The sequence below is a fragment of the Gavia stellata genome, chromosome 17 (genome assembly GCF_030936135.1).
Source record: "Gavia stellata isolate bGavSte3 chromosome 17, bGavSte3.hap2, whole genome shotgun sequence".
NCBI classification, from domain to species: Eukaryota; Metazoa; Chordata; class Aves; order Gaviiformes; family Gaviidae; genus Gavia; species Gavia stellata.
The window spans coordinates 7,415,899-7,441,980 of NC_082610.1; the positions used below are offsets into that span (position 1 = coordinate 7,415,899).

General features: G+C 39.8%; 1 protein-coding gene across 1 annotated transcript; it reads right to left on the reverse strand.

The window, feature by feature from the left end:
• Positions 1 to 1,758: 1,758 nt before the first annotated feature.
• On the reverse strand, positions 1,759 to 11,908 carry LIN7C (lin-7 homolog C, crumbs cell polarity complex component). The gene is made up of 5 exons (XM_059825812.1): positions 11,872 to 11,908; positions 6,446 to 6,564; positions 5,237 to 5,308; positions 4,683 to 4,892; positions 1,759 to 2,122 (listed from the first exon to the last, which is right to left on the reverse strand). The coding sequence occupies exons 1-5, from the start codon at positions 11,906 to 11,908 to the stop codon at positions 1,967 to 1,969; spliced, it is 594 nt and encodes a 197-aa protein (XP_059681795.1). The 3' UTR covers positions 1,759 to 1,966.
• Between the last annotated feature and the right edge of the window lie 14,174 nt (positions 11,909 to 26,082).

The following is a 26,082-nucleotide window of genomic DNA, read 5'->3' on the forward strand; positions in this document are numbered from 1 at the left end:
TCAGGGTAATCTGGCATATAAACCTCAGAACATTTTACTCTTATAAATGTAATAATCAATAATTTAGGTACTCACTATTCTAAGACCAATACAGTCAGTCGGTAGACAAGACTACAATAGCACATACTAAAAACCACAAGAGAGGTATGACAATTAAGATGAGTATTTCTTTTAAACAGCAGAAAGTCAGGGAAACACCTGGAATTCTTTTGCACTGTATTAACGTATCTTTTGCTTCTGCATATAAAAATACATCTAGAGAGTCAATCCAGTACTGCATACACAATTAAGTTTTTCCCCTTACTGCTTGAAAATTAGTACAAAATAATGTAAGTTACAGGAATGATTGTTGCAAATTTGTAAAATTCAGCTATTACAAAATTATTATATGAGAACACCAACTGTAAATTATTTACAGGTGAGGTAATAGAATTTCCAGACTAACGAATTACAATTTAGCAGAAGTGTAAAAATAATGTACTCACCAAAACATTACAAAATCTGGTATCATTATCAACTACACAGTAGATCATGATTAGGTTTTGTAGTTGATATACAACATATTCTTAAGAAAAGTGCCAAAATACTGCTACATAAGAATCTTTTTTTCCAAAATCATTCAGCAAAAAAACGCGCGGATTCTATGTTAAGTAATGCCAAAAGAAAACAGGGAAAAAGGGATGCCAATTGTAGAAATGTCTTATTAAATGTTTTTGAAAAAATCTGTAAATTAAATTTTCATGATTAAGGGTCTGACATGAAAGAGACTTACTAAAAAAAAAATCAATAGAAATATCAACATACATGCTTTTTTCAGGATATCTTAGGCCATTTTAAAAGTACACATTCCTCTTAAGCTGTGAAACACATGGAGTTTGAAAACATTCTAAAAACGGCTGAACTGCCAGGGGGTGTTGGCGATCAGTGGCACAAAGTCCTGCTGGATGCCAGTCACTACTGATGCACCCCAGGGGTCTGTACTGGGGTCCACGCTGTTTAAAGTTTTCATTAATAACATGGGTGACAGGACAGAGCACACTCTCAGCGAGCTGTTCCGAGGGACCTCGGCAGGCTGGAGAAACGGGCAAACAGGAATCTCACAAAGTTCAGCAAAGGGAAGTGCAAAGTCCTACACCTGGGGAGGAATAACCCCACGCACCAGTATGGGCCGGGGGGCTGACCAGCTGCAAAGCAGCCTTGCAGAGAATGATACCAAGCTGACCATGAGCCGCTATGTGCCTTGCGGCAAAGAAGCCCAGCAGCCTCCTGGTCTGCATTAGGGAGAGCATTGCCAGCAAGCTGAGGGAGGCGATTCTTGCCGTCTGCTCAGCCGTGGTGAGACACAACTCAAGTGCTGGGCCCAGTTTTGGGCTCCCCAGTTCAATACAGACACGGGCATACGAGTGCGAATCCAGTGAAGGGCTACAAAGGTGATTATGTGATTGGAACATCTGAGGGTCAAGGAAAGGCTGAGAGAACTGGGATTGTGTAGCCTGAGGAACAGAAGGCTCAGGGGTGATCTTACCAATGTGTGTAAATGCCTGATAGGGAGGAGTAAAAAAAGAGAGCCAGACTCTTCTCAGTAGCATCCAGTGACTGGACCAGAGGCAATGGGCACAAATGGAAATACAGGAAACTCCATTTAAACCTAAGAATGGACCTTCGTAGTGTGAGGGAGATCAAAACACTAGAACAGGTTGCCCAGAGATCTTCTGGAGTCTCCATCTTGGGAGACACTCAAAAACCTAGCTTGTCACAGTCCTGAGCAACTTGCTCCAGCGAACCCTCCTCTGAGCAGGGGGGTTGGACTAGATGATCTCCAGGAGTCCCTCCAACCTCAATCATTCTGTGATTCTGTGAGAAGGACAGTGTCTTTTGTAGCCCAAGCATTGGATCAACTGAGTCACAAAGCAAACTATAAAATGTAAATGGAATATATTTTCTCTTTAAGTTACTGCATACAATGTTAATTTTGCTGCCTGCGTTTTGCTGATCTCATTTTTTCAAATCTTGACTCCATTTCTTCCAGGACCTTTGGCGTGTATCGCACAACTAATTTAACCTTTCCTTGAGCTGCCTTCAGCAGTTCTACTGCTTTTTCATGGTGTTCACCTTCGACACTCTGCAAAGCATAAACCATTAAGTACAATATTAGTAAAGACACACACTGAAAACAGATTTTTTTCATTTTTTGTACAACTTCTCTATAATCAAATATTGAAGTATTCTAGTTTGAAGACTGCACAAGGACAACGTCACCCAAGTTCAGGATTTATTCGTCAGGAAATCAGTAAGAGGTGAGGATAAATATACTAAATAGTATTAACAAGAGTAGTGCAAAACTTTTGGTTAGGTTTATGCTGAACAATTAATTTCTGTATTTACATACAGTAAGTGAAATAAGGATAACATTACGCAACTATGAAATTACACTTAAAAATCAACAACTTCAGGAGGACACTTCTTTAAAATTCAAGATTGTTTATCTTCCTTCAGCATGCATTTTCAATTCAGTAGTAAACCTCAATTTGCCTGATAAGTTGCCACAGACAACTGCAAGCTAGCTGCCTTCTTGATGTTATCCTGTGTTACAACAAGGCAAAACAGTGCGTACTGGGCACCTGCAATAGAGCAGCTAACATGCAGTGTGTTGCTTATCTTAGTGGTCCACGTGTCTCTCAGTAAATGCAAGGTATTCAAGTTAATTTCCTCTAAAATGATTAAGAACTCAGTAAGAACAGATTAAAAATACTTTCCTAAAACAACCCTCAGAATTGATTAGGGTTATTAGATTCATCTAATTACAAATTTCAAGCAACAATTCTCAACAACTGCATCCAAATATACATTCCTGGACAGCAAACATTTTATCAGCCAAACTTATTTCTCCCAAACTTATTAAACACAATGACGGGACTACCCCAAGCCTACCTCCCACTGGTGCTATTAGAAGCTAGAAGGCAGGTGATGTACCTGTTGATTGGAGGGTTTCCCCGTTACTATAAAGTTACTTACAGAAAGAAAGACAACAGTTAAAAAAACCCAAGTTATTTCTCTTCTATCAGACTTAGACAACACATACATTTGAATGTTTTAATTCTTGTTATTCAAGTGGATGTGTAGGCTGTTCTGTTTAAAACTGGTAATACAAGGTTTGTAAAGTTCTATGTTTATTTATATCAAAACACCTAAAATTCTGGAGTACACTCAAAATCTTCCAGCTGAAAAAAAATAAACTTGTTTTAAGGCACATTCACTGCAGTCTTGGCAATGGCAATTTTTTTTTTTTTTTAAGTATTAAATTAGAAATCACAATTACAAGAAAATGCCTGTCATATATATTAAGATGACGGGATTCCATCTGTGAACATCAGAAGATTCTTCTTCTGATACCACACTAGCATTCTCAACAGTATTTTATGCAGTCACTCACTGTATTCTTACAATGGCTATATATATTTATACACGTGCATGCACACACACGCAGTCATTGTTAGCTGTACCAACTGTCTGATGATCAGGTGCAGTTTGGGGTGGAGTGGTGGTTTTGTGTTCTTTAAGAGGGTCTGTGGGTGAGGAAGGCCTCATCCTAAGACAGTTCTACACCTGTCCCTCAATGCTTCAAATTAACAGGAAGGCTATGCCAAGGACAGTTGCATCACTACAGCCATGATTTCTCTTAAATGTCCTGAAAAGGACAGTTGGACCCCCAGGTAATAGTCAGGAGCCAAGCAGGTCAGAGATCTGTGCTAGCAGGGACTTCCCAGAGTACAGACCGCCAGTAAGTCTCTATTCCTTTCATATGTCAAGAAAACCCATTTGGGTTAAAGAGCACAGGATTTAGTTCAACCCTCAGTCTTAAAATAAAATTGCAAACCTTGCAGATGTAATTATGAGAAGTTTAATTTTAAGCTAGCATACAGCTTGCCTGTAAATAGAAGCAAGAGTTTGAAAGATATTTACATGCGTTTGACTAGCAGCTGCCTTGAGTCAAAGCCTGCCCATAGCCTCCTCTTTCCAGTCACCCTGTGTTTTGCTTTTTGTATCATAGCTCTTCAGAAGAGGATATTTATTAAAAATAAATATCCACAACAGCACTTTAGACATATACTCCTTAAAATATGCTAGAAAGCCTCTATTTTTGAAGCTCAGTACACTTAAGTGGAAGGAAAAAAAAAAAACCCACACAACTGAAGGTAACACCACCTTGTAGTTCCATCTTATTACAGCTTTCATTATGCAGTAGCATTTTTATTGGGATAATGAGAATCTGGTCAGTCTAACACAACACAGCATAATTTACTACTTACCTTAGAAGGTGCAGAAAACTGTATTAACTAAAACCTGCATCATGAAACTTGGATGAAAGAGAAAGCCCCAATGGCAGTTTAATGCTATTTCACAAAACGATACTTTGACTAAATTTATACAGCCCCTCAGAATCTGAAAGACTGACATAAATAGCACAGTTCCCAATTGAGACAGATAATCAAAGTATAATCCTAGAACTCTCAATGCACGCAACTCTACAGAAACCTAAGCAAGTTGCTCTTGCAAGGACAAAAAGAAACTATTGTGCCAACATTAAAAGAGGACATGGAGCTTCTGCCGTGTATGTTCTCTGTATGCCCTCAAGTGGAAACAAGCAGTTACTGCTACATAAAGTGAAAACCAATTCCTACCACTCCGTTCACAGAAAGCAGCTGGTCTCCACGTTTCAGGCCTCCATGTCTATCAGCTATACCGCCAGGGATAATTCGAGAGATATAGATTGGAGAATTTTGTTCTTTGCCTCCCATAATGTTGAATCCCAGACCTTCTTCGGTTTTGGGTAGTTCAACCACTCTGGGATGGGAATGACCTTCACTAGCAGCAAATGCAGCTACAGTGGCCTGTAGGAAACAAGATTTATAAGAAATTAAATATAGACCCCTTAGCGAGGCACAGTGAGCAGGCTGAAAAAGTATTTTTATCTCAAAGTACTTAAATATTAAGACAAATGAGATTAATTCCCTACATACCAACACTAGCATGAAAAATTTAGAACTCCGAGAATAAAATTAAAACAGAAGAAACTTAAAAATAACACATCTTTTGTTATACCTTTTAATAACCCGTTAAGCTTATCCATGTTATCAGACATCTAGATAATATCATTGTGAATTTTAAATAATCTTCTTCTGCTTCTAAAGTAACAAACTACTGTATTTTACACAAGTTATAGTTTGGCTTTTACCTTTGCTGTTGCATTAGCTCTAACTTCTGGGCTACTGCTGATATCCACAGTTTCATATACGTGTTCATACACCTTTAGAGACAAAACAGTTTAAGTATGGGGAAAACAGGTATTCTTCTGCTTAGATAATATAACAAAATAACAGGTACAACTTAAAAACATGTAAATTAAGAAGTACACACCTCTAATAAGAAGTTACTCCTTCATTCACTACAAAGTGTCAAGTGACAATCTACCATACCATGAAGAAAACAACTCTCTCAGCATCTTTATTGCTCAGTTAATCCATGTCTATCTAGGTCTCAACCTAAATCTTCCCTCCTTCCACAGCATTCAGACCTCACCATTAATTTAGAAGTGCTTAGGGCTAGTCTAACACACCTGACTGGAGACATGGATGACTACCTTCTCTTGCTTGATTCAAGCTGTAACTCTTCAACAAGGATGCATGCAAAATCACTTACGGACAGCTCTTCAAAGCTCTCCCAAAAACCCGGCCCTCCCCTCCATATTTTCCTTCAACTGATGCAACTGACTGAATATCTAAAGAAAAAAAACTGTATCGAAAACACAGAGGCAGTAAGAATACTGATGTTAAGGAGGTGCTTACGCTGAGAGTTAACCACATCCTCACATCTACCTGCCAATCATTTTGACTTGCTAAGCAATAAACACACTGTCCTTGATAGGATGAAAACATTAAGATGACACCTGTGTCTACAAACAGATCTTTTAAATCATTCCAGGTGTTATCCTCAGTGGTAGCACCAACAGCCATAGCAGGGCATCTTCAATCACTTGAAAGTCTCCGAAAGAGTATCTGGAATGAAGATGAGGTGGTGCAAGGCTCTACCTCACAAGGTGATGTGCAAGGTGACGTCATCGGGCTTAAAAGAAACAGAGGCAATTCGTACTTTGTCCATTCTTACATTCCAAGAGGATAACAGCCTGCTAGCTGCCAGTAAGGACAGACCCTCAAAATAACCTCTAAAAAGTGATTTGCTCCTGAGCCATTATTTAATACACCTATGCTATCCCAAATTACCTTCTTTTGAACTTTTAAAAATGAGTCTTGTTCTGTTAAGCTCTGTAAGTCAAATTCAGCTTTTAGAAAGAATAAAAACAGATTACTGCACTCAACACAAAAAGGAAAAAGCATAACATACTGTCTTCTAATTTGACATAAGCAGTTACCTTGAGTTAACTTACCTCCCTTACCGCATTACAGAATTCACTTTGAAGGACCCTTTGCAAAGCCTGTAGCTTTTGTGGTGGCACTTCTCCACTTCTCTGTAATTTTTCCAGCAACTCAATTGCTCTGCAGATGTCTACAGAAAAATAAAGCACTAGTAATGAGGAATGCTTGAGGAAATTCAAGGGTGGGGTTTTTTTTTTTGGTTTTGTTTTAAATTACGTTAATGGAGCAGTCTGTGTGTGTGCACTTGTATACACCTTTAAACTACATAGTAGTTTAATTTCTCCCGTAAAACTATGTATCTACAAAATGTTACAATAAAACACCATATTTTCCCACTATTTTTAAGTCAACAACAGCAATCCAACCCTGTAACATATCTGCAGGTATCACTGCCATACGTATATATTAAAGACAATCTGATTTTTCCTTGAATTTTAAATCAGGCTGAAATATTTCATTGATATACAGCCTATCAACATTTCTTATGCATAACCTCATAATTTATCTACTGCATGGATAACATTTTGTTAAAACCAGCTAGAATATTGCCAAATATTGTCAAATATGCTACCATTGCTTTTATATTCAAAAAATTAGTTCAACAAGAGTACACTTGATTCTTTCACAAGAGGGCTGAAACTATCTGGCCTATTTTTTTCTTTCCAAAGTGCTCAGAAAAACAACCAAACTCCTTTTGATATTCTCAGTTGAGAGCGAATATCTCTGTAGTCTAGAATCCTCAACCCCAAACCTCTTTGTACCAGTTCCTAGAAATTTTTTCCTAAGAATTCACGTTGTCCATATTCTCAAAAATGCAGATGCTGCTTTGTGAAACTGAACTCCCTGTGAAGGATGTGATTCCAGACCAGTACGACTCAAGACAGACATCAAATGTGACATCGAACGCTATGTGACATGCTCCTGGCAGCTCTAAAAGAGTAGAATACATTAATATCCCTCACTTATATTTCCAAAGCGTTACATTAGTGGTGATTCTGAAATCACCCAAGTAGAACAGTCTCAGAGCAGCACATAGAAAGGATTACCTTCATTATCACAAAGGCAAAACAGCAGTGATTAATCTACTATACAAATAAGGCACAGATCATTTTAGAAAAGGATGAAGTCCAGAACACTGCTATATCCCAAACACATTACTTCCTTTTTTCAGTAATTAACCTTTAGGCAATCACTTTTCATGTGAATGCATGTCTACTCAATGGTATCACATCAGCACAGAAGATGTGCAAGAGCCACAAACTTCTCCTAAAGGCCAAGTGTAAGAAAAGAGAATTTACATAACAGGATGAAAAAACAGTGGAGTGTATGTTCTGAAATTAAGGTGAAGTGCACTGACAAGAGACAACCCACAGTTACGTTCTGTCCACTTCCGTAAATTATCAGTCAGAGACCTCTTACCAACTACTACACTGAGATCAGGTGGGGCAGTCAATTAAATAAAGCATGACTTCACCTCACAGACTGGTCAACCACTAGCACAGTTAAACCTGTGTCCGTATCACGGACTGGAAACAAACCTTTCATGGAGGCACGTCAAAGTATTATCACTACAGCCACAAGACACAAATTATTTCAGATGAGAGTTAAGGTCTCTTTCTACATGCCATGAGAATGCGGCATTTTTTGGCAAGCTTTTTCAAGCTTGACAAGCGTCAGGTATCTAAAGCAAAGAAATATCCAAACCTAAACTTTAGCTGCTACTAATCCCAAGTCTACAGAGAACTCATTTCACACAGGCATGCATATTTGCTATTTGTACAACAATTACAAAATGGAAAAAGCGCTTCTAAAACTTCTAATTTCCTAACACACGTTTTGTATTTTATGTAACGTACAAAATATCTGGTGAAATTGAAGAGATTCTAGATGTGATGGTTTATTAATCTTTCAATCTTTTTATGATGCAAATTCACCAACATTCTTAGTAATCTTTGTGTTCAGCAACAGCAGTACATATTATTTGAATTTCATGAAGTCTCGCACTGAACAGCTTGAAGTAGAATGATCAACAAATGGCAATAGCAGCACTTCCAATCTTGCAACACTCCATATATTCATGAAAGAAGTCTAGTAAGTATGTAAATTACAATACAGCTATCATTTAAATACTTGCAGATGTTTGCAGACAAATGACTATTTCATGCACCTAAAGAGTACAGTTCTACGTAGTTGTTCTTGAGTCTGTGGTTGATGAACCACGTTAAGCTGTAAGGTGCATGAACTTGTTATCTAACTGTTTGATTAGGATACTGCAAGAAATTTTAAAGGGTGACAGCAAGCTACTGATCCAAAGAGTAGCTGCTGAAGTCAGACTCCAGAACTCCATTTGCCAATTTCTCCTCTTTTTTGACCTCCTCGTTTCACCAATAAGCTAGATATTCCTACCTGGATCTCCCAAGAGCCAAGATATTTAACTACATAGCATTTTATACTCTAAAGTAAAATTGACCAGTTTGGGAACCAGCTGTGTCTTTCATAAAATGTAGACTAATAGCACAGATTCAGCTTGTCATAGTGACTGGGATACACTGAACCAGATTCCTTTTAGATGAAACTAAAGCAGAAGATGCACTTTAATAAAAAAGGGCTTTCAGATCAAAGGACCAAGCTGCTGCTGTAAAGTAAAAACCCACAGCAGAAAAACACAGCACGAAAGTTGGGACCTCAGCACTCTACAGAACTCCTTTTACCACACTGCACCTCTTGCTCAGGTAGATACATGCAATGGATCCCATTACCAGTACACTTTTTTCTCCAACAGTTGTTTTGGTTTACCCCATTGACAGGACCCCGTTATACCAGTCTGAAAGTGAAATGAGCATAACTTTCTCATACTGAACTGCATTAAGCTTAAGATTCAATCTCTCCCAGCAACACTGGGAAAGAAACTACTCTGGCTGGGAATAGGTGGCAAAACACACCTTCTTACAACTGTGCCCGGAGAAGAAAAGATTGCTGACTGCTCTGCTGATGTAGTTTGCTTCCCCCTGAACTACCGCTTGGGGTACGATCAGCCGAAAGCTGTCTTCCTTGCAATATTAACACTATAGTTTGGCCAACTGTTCAGAACCAGAGACTGAAATGAACACCACGTAATTGCTTCCACAATGGATTTCAACAAAGAATGATGTAGAAATAACTCCAGAGGTAGGCGATTAAAAAACCATAAAACTAATTGTTAAAATGGAATCCAGATATAATAAAAAAATTCTTTTAACCTTTTCATTCTTTTTGAATCAGTTGCCTGTTCTTCACAAATCACTTTTTGTGATCACAACACTTCAATAGTAGACTGAAGTTCTGAGAGAAGATACATTTAAATGAAAAGAATGCGGAAAAAAAGCCAGCAAGATGCCACCACTCCAAGTGTACGCGTGAAGAAAACACAGGAAAAGGAAAAATGCCGCGTCCTCATAGATACTCCTGATTAACCACCTCCGCTGCTTATGTTCAAAGAGTCTGGATTCTTAAGGTGTATGTAGAGTTATCACACATCACCACCAAACCATAAGAATAACTTTGAAATGTTAAATGTTTTTTCATCCCTGCTCTCCAGGGAATTTGGGTGGTGGTGTTTGCAATACAGCTCAGAGGAGAGAACAGACGGGGAGAATTTTCAATTGCCCTGATGGCAAGCATATGGTAACCATTTTAAATCAGCTCATTTTCTACACTATTCTCTCTTTCTTATGCTATATGCCAACAACATTAGTGATGTTCATTTTCAAGCGGATGATGATTCATCATCAGGTTATCTGCAGTCAACCCTATACAATTAACAGAGGTTATTTATTTCTGTAAATAAAGCTCTTGCTTTTGTACGTCCATTATACTGTGCTCCCTTTTTCTTCTTTTCTTAAAAAGACCAATATGCCAGAAGACTAAATAGCTCCTTTGTTCCACTGATCCCTAAGTAACTCTGCAGATTTGTTTGTTTTCATGGATAAAGCATAGTGGCAGGGTAATGAAGTGGAGGAGGATGCTGCCTGAGGTTTAACTCAGCAGACCTACCAAGAGCAACTAATCCACTGCCAAAGCAGCTGCCCTAATTAACAAGCTTTGGAGTAGTGAGGGTAGATGAGCAGTGGAGTGGGAAGCAAAGGTCTTACATAAGTCACTCTTTACAGGTCTTCCCTTGCACATTACAAGTGCTTCACCTGTGGAATGGGAAGGAGGGTTAGGCAAACAGAAAAACCGAATTTTGTGGTAGGTAACACATGATAGTACCAAAGACAATGAACTGGGTATATACAGTGTGTTATACATGTACAAAAAAGGACCTAGCACTGCGAGCAAAGGCAGTGGTCCCAATGGGAATGGCAGTGAGAAAATGCCAGTCAGTTCATCCAACCACCTACAGTCCACTTCATTGCTTTCTTTTTCAAGAACCGGATTTCTTATTCTCAGTATTCTTTTCCCATTTAAATTCCTTTTTCCCACCCCTGTTTTCCTAAACACACACTAATAAACCAATCATAGATACTGTTATACAACCATGTGTTCACTGAGCTACTGTGGAGCTTGCAAGAACCACCCTGAAGGAAGTTTATCATTGTTTCTTTAAAGCTATGGATAAAAGACACAAACATACTACAGAAAAAATACACAGCTAGGTTTTGTATTTTATCTGTTTCTAGTTACACACTGCACAGTATTAACAATACAAATTAAGACTATAAACTGGAAAATCGGGATGAAAACATAAATGTGAGAGGGTGACACAGTTGAGCAGAACCATGAACAAGTGCAGAGGGACTCCTGCATGTGTCAGTTGTCTTCTGTAAAAACTAAGTAACTTATTATTGCTAAGACACCACCTAACAGATTGAACTTAAAGCTAAGAATTCAGCTTTGTTCATGAGTAAGTTTTCCCGGGAAAGAAACAGAAACAAGGCGTTAGCAGGTTGAGCTAAGAGCTGGCAGAAGTGTTGACGCTAGCGAAGGCACATCTACAGGTCTGGGGCGAGTGCATCCGCGGAAACCCAGCCATAAGCTGAAACGCGAGAAAAATCTTCGAGGGCTGCATAAAGAAACGCCGAAGAAGCAAGTCCAACCAACACACCGAGAGAACAAGGAGTGAAGGGAAACGTTTTCAAAAGCAGCTACCGCATGGCTGCTCTCCGGCTGTCTCCGGGGGAGCGGCGCCGCTCGGTGCCCTGCGGCGGGCCGGAGAGGGCAGTACCGCCATCGCTGCCCGCTCTCGCCTCCTCCGCGGCCGCGGCACGGCGGTGCGCCGCTCCCCGAGGCCTCAGGCCGGGGGAGGGGGAGACGGACGGGGAAGACCGTCCCAGGGGCTCGGGCCAGACCCGCGGCAACGCGCCCCAGGGCCAGACCCGGGCACCAGATCCACCGCCCCAACTCGCCGGCGGCAGAAAGCGGTCAGGAGCGCCCGTCCCTCGGCCGGAGCCGCGCTCACCTCGCTCCAGCCGCACCGGCTCGCCCAGCGCCGCCATCTTCTCCTCGCTGCGGCCCGCACCGGAAGTGACGGAGTGCTGCCGGAAGGGGCGGGGCTGGCGCCGGCAGCGGGGAGAGGGCGGCCCGGGTGGCGGCAGCGGGGTCAGTGGCGGTGGCAGCGTGCGGCCTCCCCGTGAGCGGCGCGGGAGCCGTTGCAGCGTTCACCTCGGGTGTGCGAGGGCGCCTTGGCAGCGCAGGCCAGCGCTGGGGCCCCGCTGAGGCCGGCAGCGCCTGCCTGCCCGTCAGCGCAGCGGGCCGTGGTTGCCATGGCTCTCCTGGCTGTGTGCTTCCCAGGTGCCAGCCAAAACTATGGCAAATCCACTAGAAAATGCCCTCTCCATTCCCCCCCCCCCCCGCCCTTAACATTACCGAGGACTCTTTACAGGCTAAAAATACCGCATAGTGCATATCTTTCTGTGCACCCTGAGTGCCCCTGGAGATGGATTATATATAAAAATGTTGTTGTTCCACCTTGGGAAATGTGAAACGCGTGCTTTACTTGTTTGGCATCAATTTAATCTATGTGTGGGGCTAATGTATTGCATTTACCTTCTGTATGAAATCGATGTAAGTACAAATATGACATACTTACTCTGTGAGGCATTTTCTGGAAAAGAGTAGGGGACTACTTCAGGACATGTATTTATACATTCTTAATGTATTCTAAGGGTATAACTCTTCACATTTGGCTTTGATTTTGTCTGCGTTTTGTATTTTTTGCTTTGAAAGACAATAGCTCTCAACAGGTCTCAAAGCGTCTGCTAATGTGACAGTGATGTACTCCCGCCTTTCTGCGATTCATTTTAATGCCAGTTCCTCTCAGTTCGAAGGATGCTGCCGGTGCCTTTCAATGAAAAGGTCATATGCATGGAATTCTGCAGGTGAACAAAATTAAATCCTCACAGACTAGTTTCCAGCGAGAAAAAGTGTTTTAGCAGCTGGAACCGTAAAATGTTTCTGCAATAAAATCCAGATGTTTCTATCAGTGGTGCAGGAACTACCTTTCTGTTACAAGTGATTGGAATTTTAAATAGCCTGCTCTGACTTTGGGCAGATGAGCATATGGAGAAAAATGAGTGTTCAGCAATATTTCATAAATCTTAAGATTTTTCCAAAAGACGTGTGATAAGAATACATGTTTAAACATACCTTTAAAGTAACATTAGTCTGACTTCAGTAAAGACGAAAGATTCAGAAGTCAAAGCAGCTGCTTTAACTTTCCTGTAGACCCGGTGAACTGGACAATGACGTTATGAGAATAAGAAAACCTGAAAAGCAAATTTTACGTAGTGCTTCCACTGTCTACTTTATAGCACTGTTCAGCTTAAACGATATCGCTCCAGGAATTCGCACTGATTTATACCTGCAGAAAAAAACCCACAACAAAGTTTGGGTTTCTAATTTGTGATCTGTGAAGGATGTTGATTAATGTAATAGTTACTTGGTTTTGGTTGTTCTTTGTTTCCAAAAGAGAACTTGCTTTCCCTGATTATCTTTTACTTGAGAAAGCTAGGTCTTTTTACACCAGAAGTCCTGTGGATAGCAGGAAAACTAGTGGAATTATAATCTTACAGAAGTATGGAAAAGAAGCAGTCGAAGTGACTGCTTATTCTGTTTGGTGTTTGCTTTTTTGTAACACCTATGGAACTCAACCAACTGAAAAATATCTGAGAGAAAGAAAACTTTGGTATGAAATGTGATATTGCTGTCCATTTTGATAAAAAAGCTAAAAGTTGGCATGTATGCCTTTTCTATGTCCTCCAGGAGAACCAAAGAATGACAGGCTTGCTATTCCAGCGGAATAAGAAGTGGAATGTCAGTGCAGAACCACAACGGAGGGAAGGAAAATAAGGCTACAGGTTATATAGAAAAAGAAAAAGTATGAATACCCATTTGCTTTTTCCTTTCTGAGGTACTGCATTTAAGTGCATTGCTGTAATTTTGCAGGACTGCCAGATTTTTGCAGTGGTGTCTTAAGTTACAAAGCTAGGCATTGCTATGGCAGAGGTATTTTAGTGCATTTTTTTGTCTTCAGAAATAAGAAAATATATTTGAATTAAAGAAATAGCCACTGTGTAAGTCAGAAGTCTAATCCTGTCCCCAAAGAAGGGAATGAACTGCCAAGTCTATAGCATGCTGTGTTTTTTTCAGGAAGAATTCAAAGCATAGGTGGATACTGACAGATTCGGTATTAACATGATGAACTCTTTGTGCCAGCCTAGTCAGGAAATCCCTATCCTGGTAAGCATTTGGAGGAAAACAGGTCCCAGAAGCGATTCCCAAAAAGCGAGGGATGCTTCTCCTGAATGACTAGGTAAATGTATTTGCACAGTAGTGGCTGAGAAGCGTGAAAGATCTAAGCATTGAACTTCAATTGATGTATTTTGCTGACTATAATGAAATTATTAGTTTAGACCCATTTGTCTGTGTCACTCAAGCTTGTGACATTTTTACCAGAGTTACTTTACTTATATCTTCATTGATGAATTAGCCTAGGTGTTACCCGCTGCACTTTAATGCCACATGGAATATTGGTGCTGTGTGCTGTAGTGTATGTCAGTAGGACTTGTGGGAACAAGCACATCCTGCATGATTTTGTGTGTGTGGTGACACTCTAGACTTAGTGTTGAAGGATTATCAATAGTCAAATGATACAGCCTATGTCTTCATTGGAAAATAGTTGCATTACCAGTCCAAGAGAAAATGGAAATCAGTGTGTAACGTAAGCTAACTTAAAATGAAAGGACAGTTTCTTTTAGGTGAGAGGTCTTAGTACATAAGAAGTTAATCCATAACAGAGTAAGAGGATGAGCTTTCTTTATACATTAATTAGGAAGGTCTTAGTATTTTTATGCTAGTGTCTTAACAGGCAGCCAAACATGGGGCTTTTTTATTCTAGACATTAGACACAGGTGGAGGGAATGCAAATATGACAGGATATACTCTACGATTAGCTAGGCAAAATGCAGGAAGAAGAGTGATTCAAGAAATGTTGTTCACTTTCCCTCAGGTTTCTGCTCAGGTGCAAGGGTCTGGCTCAAGCTTCATGTGAGAAAGAGACACTGTTTACAACTGTGCAAGCAGTCATTCTCATGAACCTCTCTCACGTGGACTTTTTTTTTTTACAAGAATAGCTTGATTTGGTTTAGCTTAAATACTTTGTTACTAGATGTGCTAAACCCGAAAAGCCATGAGAAGAATAAGGAAATGCACGTGGATTGTGGCTAGCTTTGTCTCCGTACAATTCTATCAGCGTGTAAATGTATGTCTTAGTCCTATTGGAAAATTACTTTCCCTGTGCATGGACCTATACCTGTGTATAGGTGTTCTGTTAACAGGACCAGTCCATAGTGGTCTTATAGCCAGGTAGTATTTTCCTTCACATCCAGCTGACAAGAATTTAGTCACAAGGAGGGACTAGAAGACTCTTTAGATGCTATAGAAAACATTGGAACACAGTTTCCTAAAATTTCATAGTCCTAATAACACCTTTAGTTAACAGTGCTAATTAGTGCATTATTTTCATGCACAGATAGTAACAAATCACACACCCACAGCATTTATTGATGTATGTGTTTTCACATGCGTATGGTCAAGAATGATCTCAAAGTGCTTTTAACATTATTAGGCAAATGTTAAGCCCAAACTGAAAGGACTTTTCCTTAAATAATTACCTAGCTAATCACAGGAGAAGTTATGTATGTGTCCAGTTGCCTTTAACGGGGAAATGGCAATCATGTAACACAGTACACCAATGTGGAGAAAAGAAAATTGGCTAGAAATGGAGATCAGGACACAACATATGCTTATAAAAATTGCAGAGGAATCTCTGCTGTCCACAAAGAACAATGTCTGCCTTGGAGACCTGAAAGGCCAAATTAACCATGATAGGACTTTTATTTATGATTCAGGGCAGAGAAGAGAGTGCAAATTCAATTTTTAGGTTATTAAGACATCCCTTTGCCTCAGGACTACCATGTTGGTAGAATTTTATTGCTTTAATACCGCTGAATTTAATCACTTTAAATCTTTGACAGTTGCATTAGTATTTGCAATTTCAGCAATACTTTGATTCATTGGCCTAGTCCAGAGTGAGTTTCATGGTCTGCCACACGTGGTGATTGATTGCTGTTGTCCCTGTCAAAGTCCAGGCTTTTATACCTACTGAAGAACTTGGTACCTTTTTGATTGTGCACATACTAGCAAATTTTTCTTTTTTCATATGACAGAAGAGATTTTTGATTTGTTATATGTTACAGAATATGCATTTTGATTAATCTCTGACACACTGGTCGATTAGCATGTAGAAAGAGTCCAGCATTTTGGTGTGTGCCACCTAATCTCCATGCCAATTATTTTTTCCACATAAAATTTGACTATGTATGTGAGTTGTTCCTGAAATTTTCTAGTCACTCCTGGTGAATGTGGGAGAACGTAGCAGACTTATAGAAAGCCCTGCCTGTTACTCAGTTTTTTTGGAAATCTTGTCATTGTCATCCCCCCGGCCTTTTCTATAGATGAAAAGGCTGTTTACGGATGACAGGGCTGACAGAGGAAGCAAAGTCAAAGTGGGAAGTCAGTGATGCATCTAAATGCTAATCACAATTAATACTCAGAAATAATTAAGTGCATCTGCTTTTTTTTCCAGAGGAAACCACTTGATCTTGCAAATGCTCCTTTTTAATAAAATGTCAAATATCTATGAAAGGCCTCATGCAGATGACACGGACTCACCTTACTGTACGACGTAGTAAGCATGCACTCTGTAGTACAGCTTCGCAGGAAACCCTTCACCATTACATTCTGAAGGACAGCAAACTTCTGTTTACAAAATAGAATATTATTATTATATATTAATAGTATTATATTAATATATTATTATATAGTATAGTATTCTATACAGAACTAAAACCTCCTTTCAAACACTAATTTGACAGAATTGACCACTTCCCGTATGCAAGTGGTCATAATATAATAATTAAGCTGGCACAGTTCTCACCTATAAGCACATTTTCCTTGGTACACAATTGAAATAATTCAGGGAATGAAATTGTGTGAACTGGTGAATTTCAGAAGAAACACAGGATGTTTACTTTCACCTTGAATGGGACAGGCGTGTTTTTGAAAAAGCTGCTATTAAGTTGTGTCTTTCTGTACAGTCACAGAGAGAAGATTGCATTAGCAACATTTGCCTGCCTTTCAAGTGCTTTGCTTAATGTCCTTTTAAAGTAGCTTACAAGACAAAGTGGTGGGCAAACAGATGACAACATTAAGAAAACCATCTCAATTTTACTTTATGAAAAGTTATTTGAACCCTTAAAGGTTTGAGTTTACTTTAAAAAAGAACTAGTGCTGAACTAAAGCTACTCGAAGCAGATTTGGCAGAACAGCTTTTTGATAGAAGAATATAAACTTGCTGAGTATCCCTCTGCTTTCATCAGTGGAAGCAGCGTGTGGCCTCAGCCTCTGGGAAGCATAGTCAAAAGAAGAAAATCTGCCTCTTCAGTATGCTCTTCTTCCTGCTTTAACTTGGCAGGGCTTTCTGAGTAGGAAAGGGCTGGAAGTTGCAAATTCAGTGCATGTCCTGCACAAGTACAGGCGTGAGTTAGCAGTGAATTCCAAAGATCAGCTTTTATTGAATTTAGACTGCACTGTAAGGAAGTAATTCATAAGGAGAGAATGTTTCCCCCTGAAATATAATACACATATCCACAAAGCCTTTCATAAAGAGACTTAAAGAAAACTTTCCAGATCTTGATTACTACACACACAAAAAATCACACTTACAAAAATAATAGTAGGAAAATATTTTTACCACATATTAGGCAACCACTGGCTATATGTAATGATTTCAGTGTTTTAGAACACAGAGTAGACTTTATGTTAGCCAGACAATATGTTCTTTCTACAGTACGTATGAGAGATTCTCCTTTTTACAGAAGAAACCAACTGAGCAGGAACCAAAACTCATCAGAGTTGAATGAAATCTTACATTGTACGTCTTCATCAGGCAATACGAAGTTTGCTATTTCACATCTTTTGAGAATAGGTATCCTGAGCAGATGAACTGTTATGATCAGCAAGGGTCACGGTACAGTACAAGCATCTGTGCCATTCAGGACCTTGTGAGTGTTTGGACTGGAATTTAATTTCACCTTTTGGCTTTTTTCCCTGCATTGTGGTAATTTCTCTGTTGTCTCAGGCTGCATTTGAGTCCTTCACTGACTCCAGTGTTCCTTGGCTAGTCCTTCTGCAATGAACCACTTCTCTGTGTGCCTTCAGATGAGCTATCTCAGAAGAAATCTCACTGGGATCAGAAAAGTCTCGAGAAAGCACTGGTTTGACTCCTAAAATCTGAAATAGTTCTGTTTAAGCTCTGCTTAAGTCATTAAATGTATGCCATTGACGTAAGCGGGAGTTGGACTAAACCCCAGAAGACCATTCAAGTTCACTAAGGTGGTTCTTGCTCTCCTCTGGTGCAAGTGAAAAAATTTGAATACAATTAAGATATATATTTAGGATTTAGGACTGAAGAGCAGGTGGACTTGGCTGTATGATGGGTAACACATTTCTGGCTTTGTAAAGAGACTTTTTTTCCTCCAGTGTTTTTGGCGAAAAATGATTTGTAAATACCATTTCTTAAAGGTTTGATTGTAACAAGACAGATACAAACTGCTAACGTAACATTAAAGTGAAATTACCGTCGAACTGTTTATGTTCACAGAAATGCATCTGCCATTTAGGGTCTCCAACAGATTCTCCATCACCACATGTTGAGGTCCTCTTGTACAGAAAGGAATGTAAGTTTCAAAGACATTGACTGTGTTTTTAGTAATATCACTGAAGTTCAATGAGCTCTGGCAGTGTTCTGTTGCACATCACCGCACTTTTAAAACTCAGAAAAGCATTTAAAGTGTATATGTAAAATTTCCTTTTTAAATATTTGAATAATAAAAAATTAACATTAACTTCCTGTAGACTTGCGTAGGGCCAGATCACTTGCTGATGCAGATGCATGCAACCCTGCTGTCTCTAAGTCTCTGGCTCACTGGTATCTTAGAGCTGCAATGACAATATAGGCAGGGTTTGGTTCCTACAGTCCCAGGAGTTTTGCTGTTAATGGCAATAGCGATAGGGCTGGACCACTCTGAACAGCTAACAAGTAGGTATGCTACCTCTTTGTGTGTACAGTGCAGTATATACCATTAATATATTTTCTCCACATCAGTAAGGATTTTCAGAGCTTACTTTCTATATATTGAAGAATATATACTGATTGTTTCCCAAAATGGAGTCTTTAGCTAGACTTTCCTCTCCTCGTCAAAGGTGCCAACCTGATTGTGCAAGAGCTAGATTAATTTTGTTTTGTTAAAATATGTGATCTTGTCATCTTTATGAAGCCTGTGAGTTTGACTAATATTAAATAGGCTATGTTAGTGGTATCTAACTGGTACAGCCTGTACAGATGTAATACAATCTCCTTCCGTACTATTTTATCACATTACTCTGGTTTCTAATCTCGCAAATATTCTCGAGAGGAATTACTCACATGCATAAAATCACGTCATATTGTTTAACGTTTGCAGGCTTGGGCCCCAGGTTACAATATAATTTATATTAAAATTGTTTCTGAGTGTAAAAGGCTGCTAATTATTCCAGATTCTGCATTTAGGATTATATTTTGAAGGGAGAGATATGTCTTATTTGTCTGATTATATCTTTTCCTGTTTCCTTCTGATCTGTTTTGTAGTTACACATATGGGGAGCATGATGCACATGGGAAAATATTTGGTAGTTTGGTGATAAAAGTGTTCTCTGTGCTCAAAGAATAAAGGATTACAACTGATTTGACATTTAAATTTTTTTGCCAAAAAATGGAAGAAGCAATTAAATTCATAATATGATTTGTCAAGCTATATTTTAGTGATCAGTACAGAATGAAATTTGAAACACATTTATTTGTTTGCACTTGCACATTTTAGAAACATGGGGTTTTAGTTTTCTTAAAGTGTGCTTCCTTGTGTTTTACATTTCAGCCGAAGGACTGAAATTAAATTTGTGTAGGAAGCCAATAAAAGGGGTTTATAAGTACATGCAACTGCTCCTTATTTTCAGCCTATGACAAAATGAATTTCCACAGCAGCTTGTAAATTTGTGAAATTTAGAACTTCAGGTAATACCAGAAGCAAATAAATGATGGAAGAACTAAAGTCTGCTGCAAGACAGTGAGATTTGGCAACTTAGGCACTTCCAAAACACTTTAACATGGGTTTATGCACCTTTGAGCATAAATACTTTAATCAGAGCAGTGCATTAGTGTTTACAGACTGGGATTGTGTTCCCTAGGTCCTGTTTGTTCTGTGGTTTCAGTGATGCACGCTCCATAGGTTTTAGCCTTGCAATTCAGTGATAGTATTTCTGCATGACATCCCTGGCCTGCTGAGGAACACCCATTTGAAGAGTCCCAGCATGAAATAGCTTCAAAATCAGATTCTGATGCCAGAAGTTGAGACACAAGTTCCTGTAACAGCAAGGAAAATAGATTCCTCTGAACTTTGTAAAAAAAAAGACCTCTACTGTCTCTTGCTCCCGTCAAACATGTTAAAACCAGTGATTTGTAACAGATGGGAAGAAAGACTGCTTGGATGATTAGGTGAAGGCAGAGCCTAATTTACAAGGAGGGGTGAGAAGAGGAGGGGATTACTTTCTTTGAATGTATTGGGGAATATGTCGGGGATTGAGGGAGGGCAACAGAGACAGATGACAACAAATAGATATAGATTAGCCAGTAGCGAAGTTTGGAATTATCAACAAGCTCTCTGCAATTAATGAAACCCGATGCTGAAGCAGCTTTGCAACTGAAACAGGCAAAAAAACCCCAAAACATGCCTTTAGAAGCAAGATCAGTTCATTTCTGAAAGGGATTATGACATGGTTCCTGAAATACCAAGAGACTGGATTTCCTGGCCCAGGTGCAAGACCGCTGTGCCTTTTTAAGGCAGCTGAGTTCCGCATCATTTTTTTGCCTCTCTTTAGCCCCTGCATGAGGCACAGTAGGACAGCTGGGCTCTCCAAAGCAGCGATCCCAATGTCGCTGTCACTAGCAAGTGACAGTCCTTCCCCTGCCTATCTGCAGAGCAGAAAGCATCCGTAATGGCAAATCACATGCTTGCCTTCCTTCGTCTTAAGCTCAACTCTGGCAAATCCAATTCAACTTAACCACACTATCCATTTTTCTGTAGGATGAATTATTTTGTGCCCATGTCCCCCAGGTGCTAGATATGACTCGGGAGACAAACCTCTCCCATGGTAAAGCAGGGGTGTGGTTGTAGCTGAGTGTAAGCACTTTCCTTAGCCCCATCGAACTTCTGAAACAGAGCTCGTTGCAAGCTAACCCTTCGGCATATTACCCTCCTGACAAAAAGCCCCAGAGCTAATACTTCCAAGGCTCGTAAACACCAGCCTTACTTTTACTCATAGTTTCCCTCTCTCCTTGCAGGACAGTAGATAAAATAGTTGTTCCCCTCAGAAGACCTAAGTCCATGTTCTGCCTTGTACTGTTTATTTTCAGTTGAACACACCTGCGTTTTAAGCTACATAAGCCTCCAACAGGTAGGTCCCTCAGGACTGGGGTCTGCATTTTAACTCTACTTTTTATGATTTTAGAGCCTCTTATGCTGCTGCCATGACAACATTGAGTGCCAGTGTTCTCAAGCAAGTTTCCATCACTTCCTCTGAGAAGCTGTTCTAGAAGCTTTCCAACAACCAAGAATTATCTTCATGCCCAAGTAGTTCAGCTGACTACCGAACTACTTACAGTAGTTCACTACATTAAAAAATAGGGCAGAGCAGGAATGGAAACACCCATCAAGGCAGAGACGTCTGCAAGGGAATGGACACGAGGTCGTTCAGTCTTATCCTTTCCATCAAATAGGAAAGATTTTACACTCTGCTTGTTATACATTTACCTAATCCTAGCTGTAACACTCTACAGAGTACAATGCAACTGTCTATGGCAAATTACATGACTGTTTAAATAGTCTGACAATTCTTATTTCTCCATATAGTCTCATCAATATAAGCCAATATGATATAAATACTGTTTTTAAAGTAGTCTTTCATTTCTCTTCTTTTTAAGGTGATCTTGAAATACAAGAGTATTTTTTTTAGTATTTTTTTTATTCTTCATAAAGCTCTATGAAGATTTATCTTTCAAACTTGTCATGTCTGGTTTTGGCTCACGCAGGAAGTAAACTTCATGAAACTATCTAAAAAGTCTTTGTATACTGAGTAAATACACTTAAAAGTCAGGAGGCAAGTAATAGTAAAATGCTTTAATTTAAAAACACAAAGGAAAATAAAAATGCAAAAAAATCAGCAGATGAAGTGATCTGGAACCCTGAACGGATCTCGGACCTGAAGACATCCCTAAGATTGAGTTAGCAAATACACATACAGAAACGCTGAATTTACGTATAGAAACCCTGATGAGATCCAGGCTTTATCCCCTCTACTAAGGTGCTGTGAGTTTTATGATGACAAGTCTGGGACCCCAAGATATAAAATAAAATAAAATAAAATAAAATAAAATAAAATAAAATAAAATAAAATAAAATAAAATACAACAACAACCTCTTTCAACTATGCAGGGAGGACTACAGCTTTCGTCTCATTCCTGTGCTCCTAGTGATTTATGGTGGGTCAAAAGGCGTACAGCCAGCTCCCATCCTTTGGAGTGCAAACACACTGCCTCTTCTCCGCACCCTGCCATTTCTGTTTAGCAAGAAATAAAAAAGGATTTTGCACCGAGCCACACAAGAAAAATAGAGAACACTAAAATTTGAGGCCAGCTAAGCTTGTCCAATCGCCGCTACTATTCCTTCACAGCTAAAAGAACTGCATAATTGAAAATAATGCATGCTGTTAAAGGACAGCATAGATTTTAGAGCACAAGTTCTTTTTGAATGAGAACATTCAGCTGAAGACAATATATATCTAGACTCATTCAGTTTGTCTTGTTTTATAATACAACCTAGTCACAACCTGGCCAATGAACCATCTTGCCAAATTGGCAAGAATCTTTTAATTCAGACACATTTTATTTATCCATTGAGTTTTCCCCTGTTTTCCAGGTGGGAATCTCATAAAGGCAAAAGCTTGCTTCCTATTTATATTACGCTTGTCAGAAAGCGCTTAGGAAGCTCACAGGGACTCCAGTGGAGCGGATGTGAGAAGTCCTGCTTCTCTGCAGGTTGCTTGCAGTGCCCAAGAGACCTCTCTCAAAAGCATTTCTCCTCCTGAGGAGAACTCCTCAGAAGGAGAAGTTTAAAAAGATTTCAGTGCTGTTCAGTAGCATTGTGCTTTGGATTATGGCTTAGATGTCTTGACAGTACAGAGATTCTGGCTTAAAAAGAAGGAAAAGGTGAGTTAGCTGGAAGAGGAAAGAAATTTTAATGTTAAGCGTAACCATAATGGGGAGGTTTATTGTTTTATCTTTGTTCTCATAGTGAAAATCCACACTTTTTAAAGTGAGCACATACGTTTATCATTAAAACTCACCACATGTTAAAACTTACAGGAAGCTCTAACACGCTGAAACGTCCCATCTCTGCAAGTGTAACGACCCTCAAAATCACCGTCCTAAATATGTTATTCTATGATGTTCTCAGAGTGAAAGAGTATTCATATGCATTAACAACACAAGTTTATTACGGGGTGGACGATGGGTAACTCTGAGGGGAATAGGTGTCCATCAGCGGCTGGGTTTACCAACCCTATGGCATGCGGTAAGGCAGCACGGAGCCTGGCTCAGATCCAAAATACTCAGTGACAGACTTCATCTTGTTTTGTGTCCTTTTGTTCCCAGAACAACTGGGACAAATCCCTTCTGCTCAGAGAACTGTGAAGAACGCCCTTCCAGAGCCCGAAGTCCGAGATACTCCTCCTCACTTACAAAATGTGCCGGTAGCTGAGAACCACAAGAAGTCCTAGTCCAAGCTACCACCCACAGGTCCGGGCAGTATTACATGGGTTTCTATAGGCATGCTTTTATTAAAGGTTACATAAGACGTTTCAGATGTCAAGAGAAGGTTTAAAAGGTTTGTGGTGCTTCACGTGTAAAGGATTTTCTAGAAGAGGAAAAACCAGAAAAACCAGACCCGGTCTCTGGCACTCCAGCACGAACCTGATGCATTTAGAAGCCAATGTGAAGAAGCAGGCTTGGTCGGAAAAATTGGTATTCGATTTAAATAAAAACAAACAAACAAACAAAGGCTTGGCACTTAATTTCATTTGCATCAAGATGAAACCAAGATGCCTAAAATTTTTAACGGTAAGCCAGAATGAGAGAAAAAGACTCCAGAATATCCAGGACTTTTGTGGCTAGGAAGCTCCCTAGGAGATGGGGTGCAAAGCAAGCAATCAAGCCCACATGCGCCACATCTGAGGTCAGCTCACTAGCCACAGGGCTAGTGTATTTTCTAAGGCTTTTCTACCATCCATTGCTTTTCTGTGATTTTTCCCTGCCCCGTTAAATGCTTGCTTTTGTTGCACTGCAGATGGAAACCAACTACGAGAATCACAGATTTCTTTCTCCATTTTTTTTTGTCAAAATAACAGAGTAATTTGCAGTCCTTGGCTCAATGTATATTGACATATGTATGCAAAATTAAATAGGTCCATTCAAAGAAAGAAGTAAGTATATCATCACTTATAGAAATCATATAAATACCTATAGCCCCCCCCCACCTAGTTCTAGTTCCAAATTAGGATTCTAAGCTACCTCTTTCCAAGTGAATAAAGTAATCATGAGAATATTGCCTGTTCTGGAACTGCTCCATCATTTCCCCTCTTCCTCATACCTCTTGTTTTGACTGGAAATTCTTGCTTCAGTCCAGCAACTTAGCGGTAAACATATTTCTAAGGAGCCTACTCCAAATTTGGTCAATAATACACTTAATCTTTTCTTATTTACATGAAAAGGTTGATCTACTATTTCTGGCTAGACCCAAGAGGCACGCCTACCAAAGCGTTTTCCAAACTATTTCTCTTTCAAAGGAAAAATAAATTTGGAAAGCCAGTGATTTAAAATAGACCAGCTGTATGCAAAGGTACAAAGCCAAAACAGATAGGCAGAAGCAGAGGAGGGAGGTCAGTTATGTATGGGGTACTGGTAAAAAGCTGACGGGTTAAATTGTGGCACAAAGACCAAGCCATTCTAAGAAAGTGTCAGGTGTTCATTGCTATGGGCTTAAAAGTTTGTGGGGCAGCAGCACAACGGTATTCTCTGTATTTCTGTTGACAACGTTTCTTTAAGCTTGTGCTCTCCCAAGTTTTTGAAAGCTGGGAGCGGTACATGTGGAGGGGAGTTGCTCCCAGTGTCAGGTGAGGCATGATGCCACCTCACGCATGGGCGTTCCCCGGGAGCAGAGCACCCAAAAATCCAGAGCTGCAAAGCGAGGGCACCTTTTAACTCGATTCATATATTTTAAGGGCCTGGAAATGCTGCTGTGCCCTAACGTCGACCGGCTATATTTTGTTTTCAGAGAGGGTTTTCTTGATCCGGTCGCATTTAAATTTAGAGCAACAAAGTCCCTCGTGCGCCTCAGCAAACCTTTGTGTATTCAAATGGACACGTCCTGGCTGTTCCCTCCGCACGTGCCATTTCGCACTGGGCACAGCCAGGTGCGATTTCTTACTCAGCCCACAGCCGGGCTGTGTGAGGTTGAAGAAATCTGCACTAAAATTGTCTCTAACTTATTTTCAGAAGCCTTCTTGGTGCTTTTCTCCACATAAGCCTGACAGTTAGCAAGTCTGACACTTGCAGTTTCTCAGAATATGTTTTTTTCCCCCCCAAGCCTCTTCGCTACCTGGCTTCTGTGGCAACGAAGGACTCTCTTTTGTTTCTAACATCTATAACATTATGCTATTCCAAAAACACAGGTAAGAGGTATTAGCTAAAATTCTGACTACTTCTATCCACAGGAGTAAAAAGTCAGGATCTGGTGATACAAATTTATGTAATGAAACAAACTCTGAAGTAATTTGGGCTGCTATAATTTTGGATTTATGCAACAGCTTCATAGGAAGTTCTCTAAGTGCAAGTTAATTACCATATACCTTTAGCATTTAACGTTTTCTGACGAGGACATGTGAGGACATCCTCTGTTCATGC

Coding starts and splice junctions, on each gene's coding strand:
- LIN7C (XM_059825812.1), bottom strand. CDS start 11,908: ATGGCGGCGCTGGGCGAGCCGGTGCGGCTGGAGCGAG. Junction 5,309..6,445: donor TCTGTAATGCGGTAAGGGAG/GTAAGTTAACTC, acceptor TTGTCTCTAAAG/GTGTATGAACACGTATATGA. Junction 2,123..4,682: donor TGCTTTCTGTGAACGGAGTG/GTAGGAATTGGT, acceptor TATGCTTTGCAG/AGTGTCGAAGGTGAACACCA.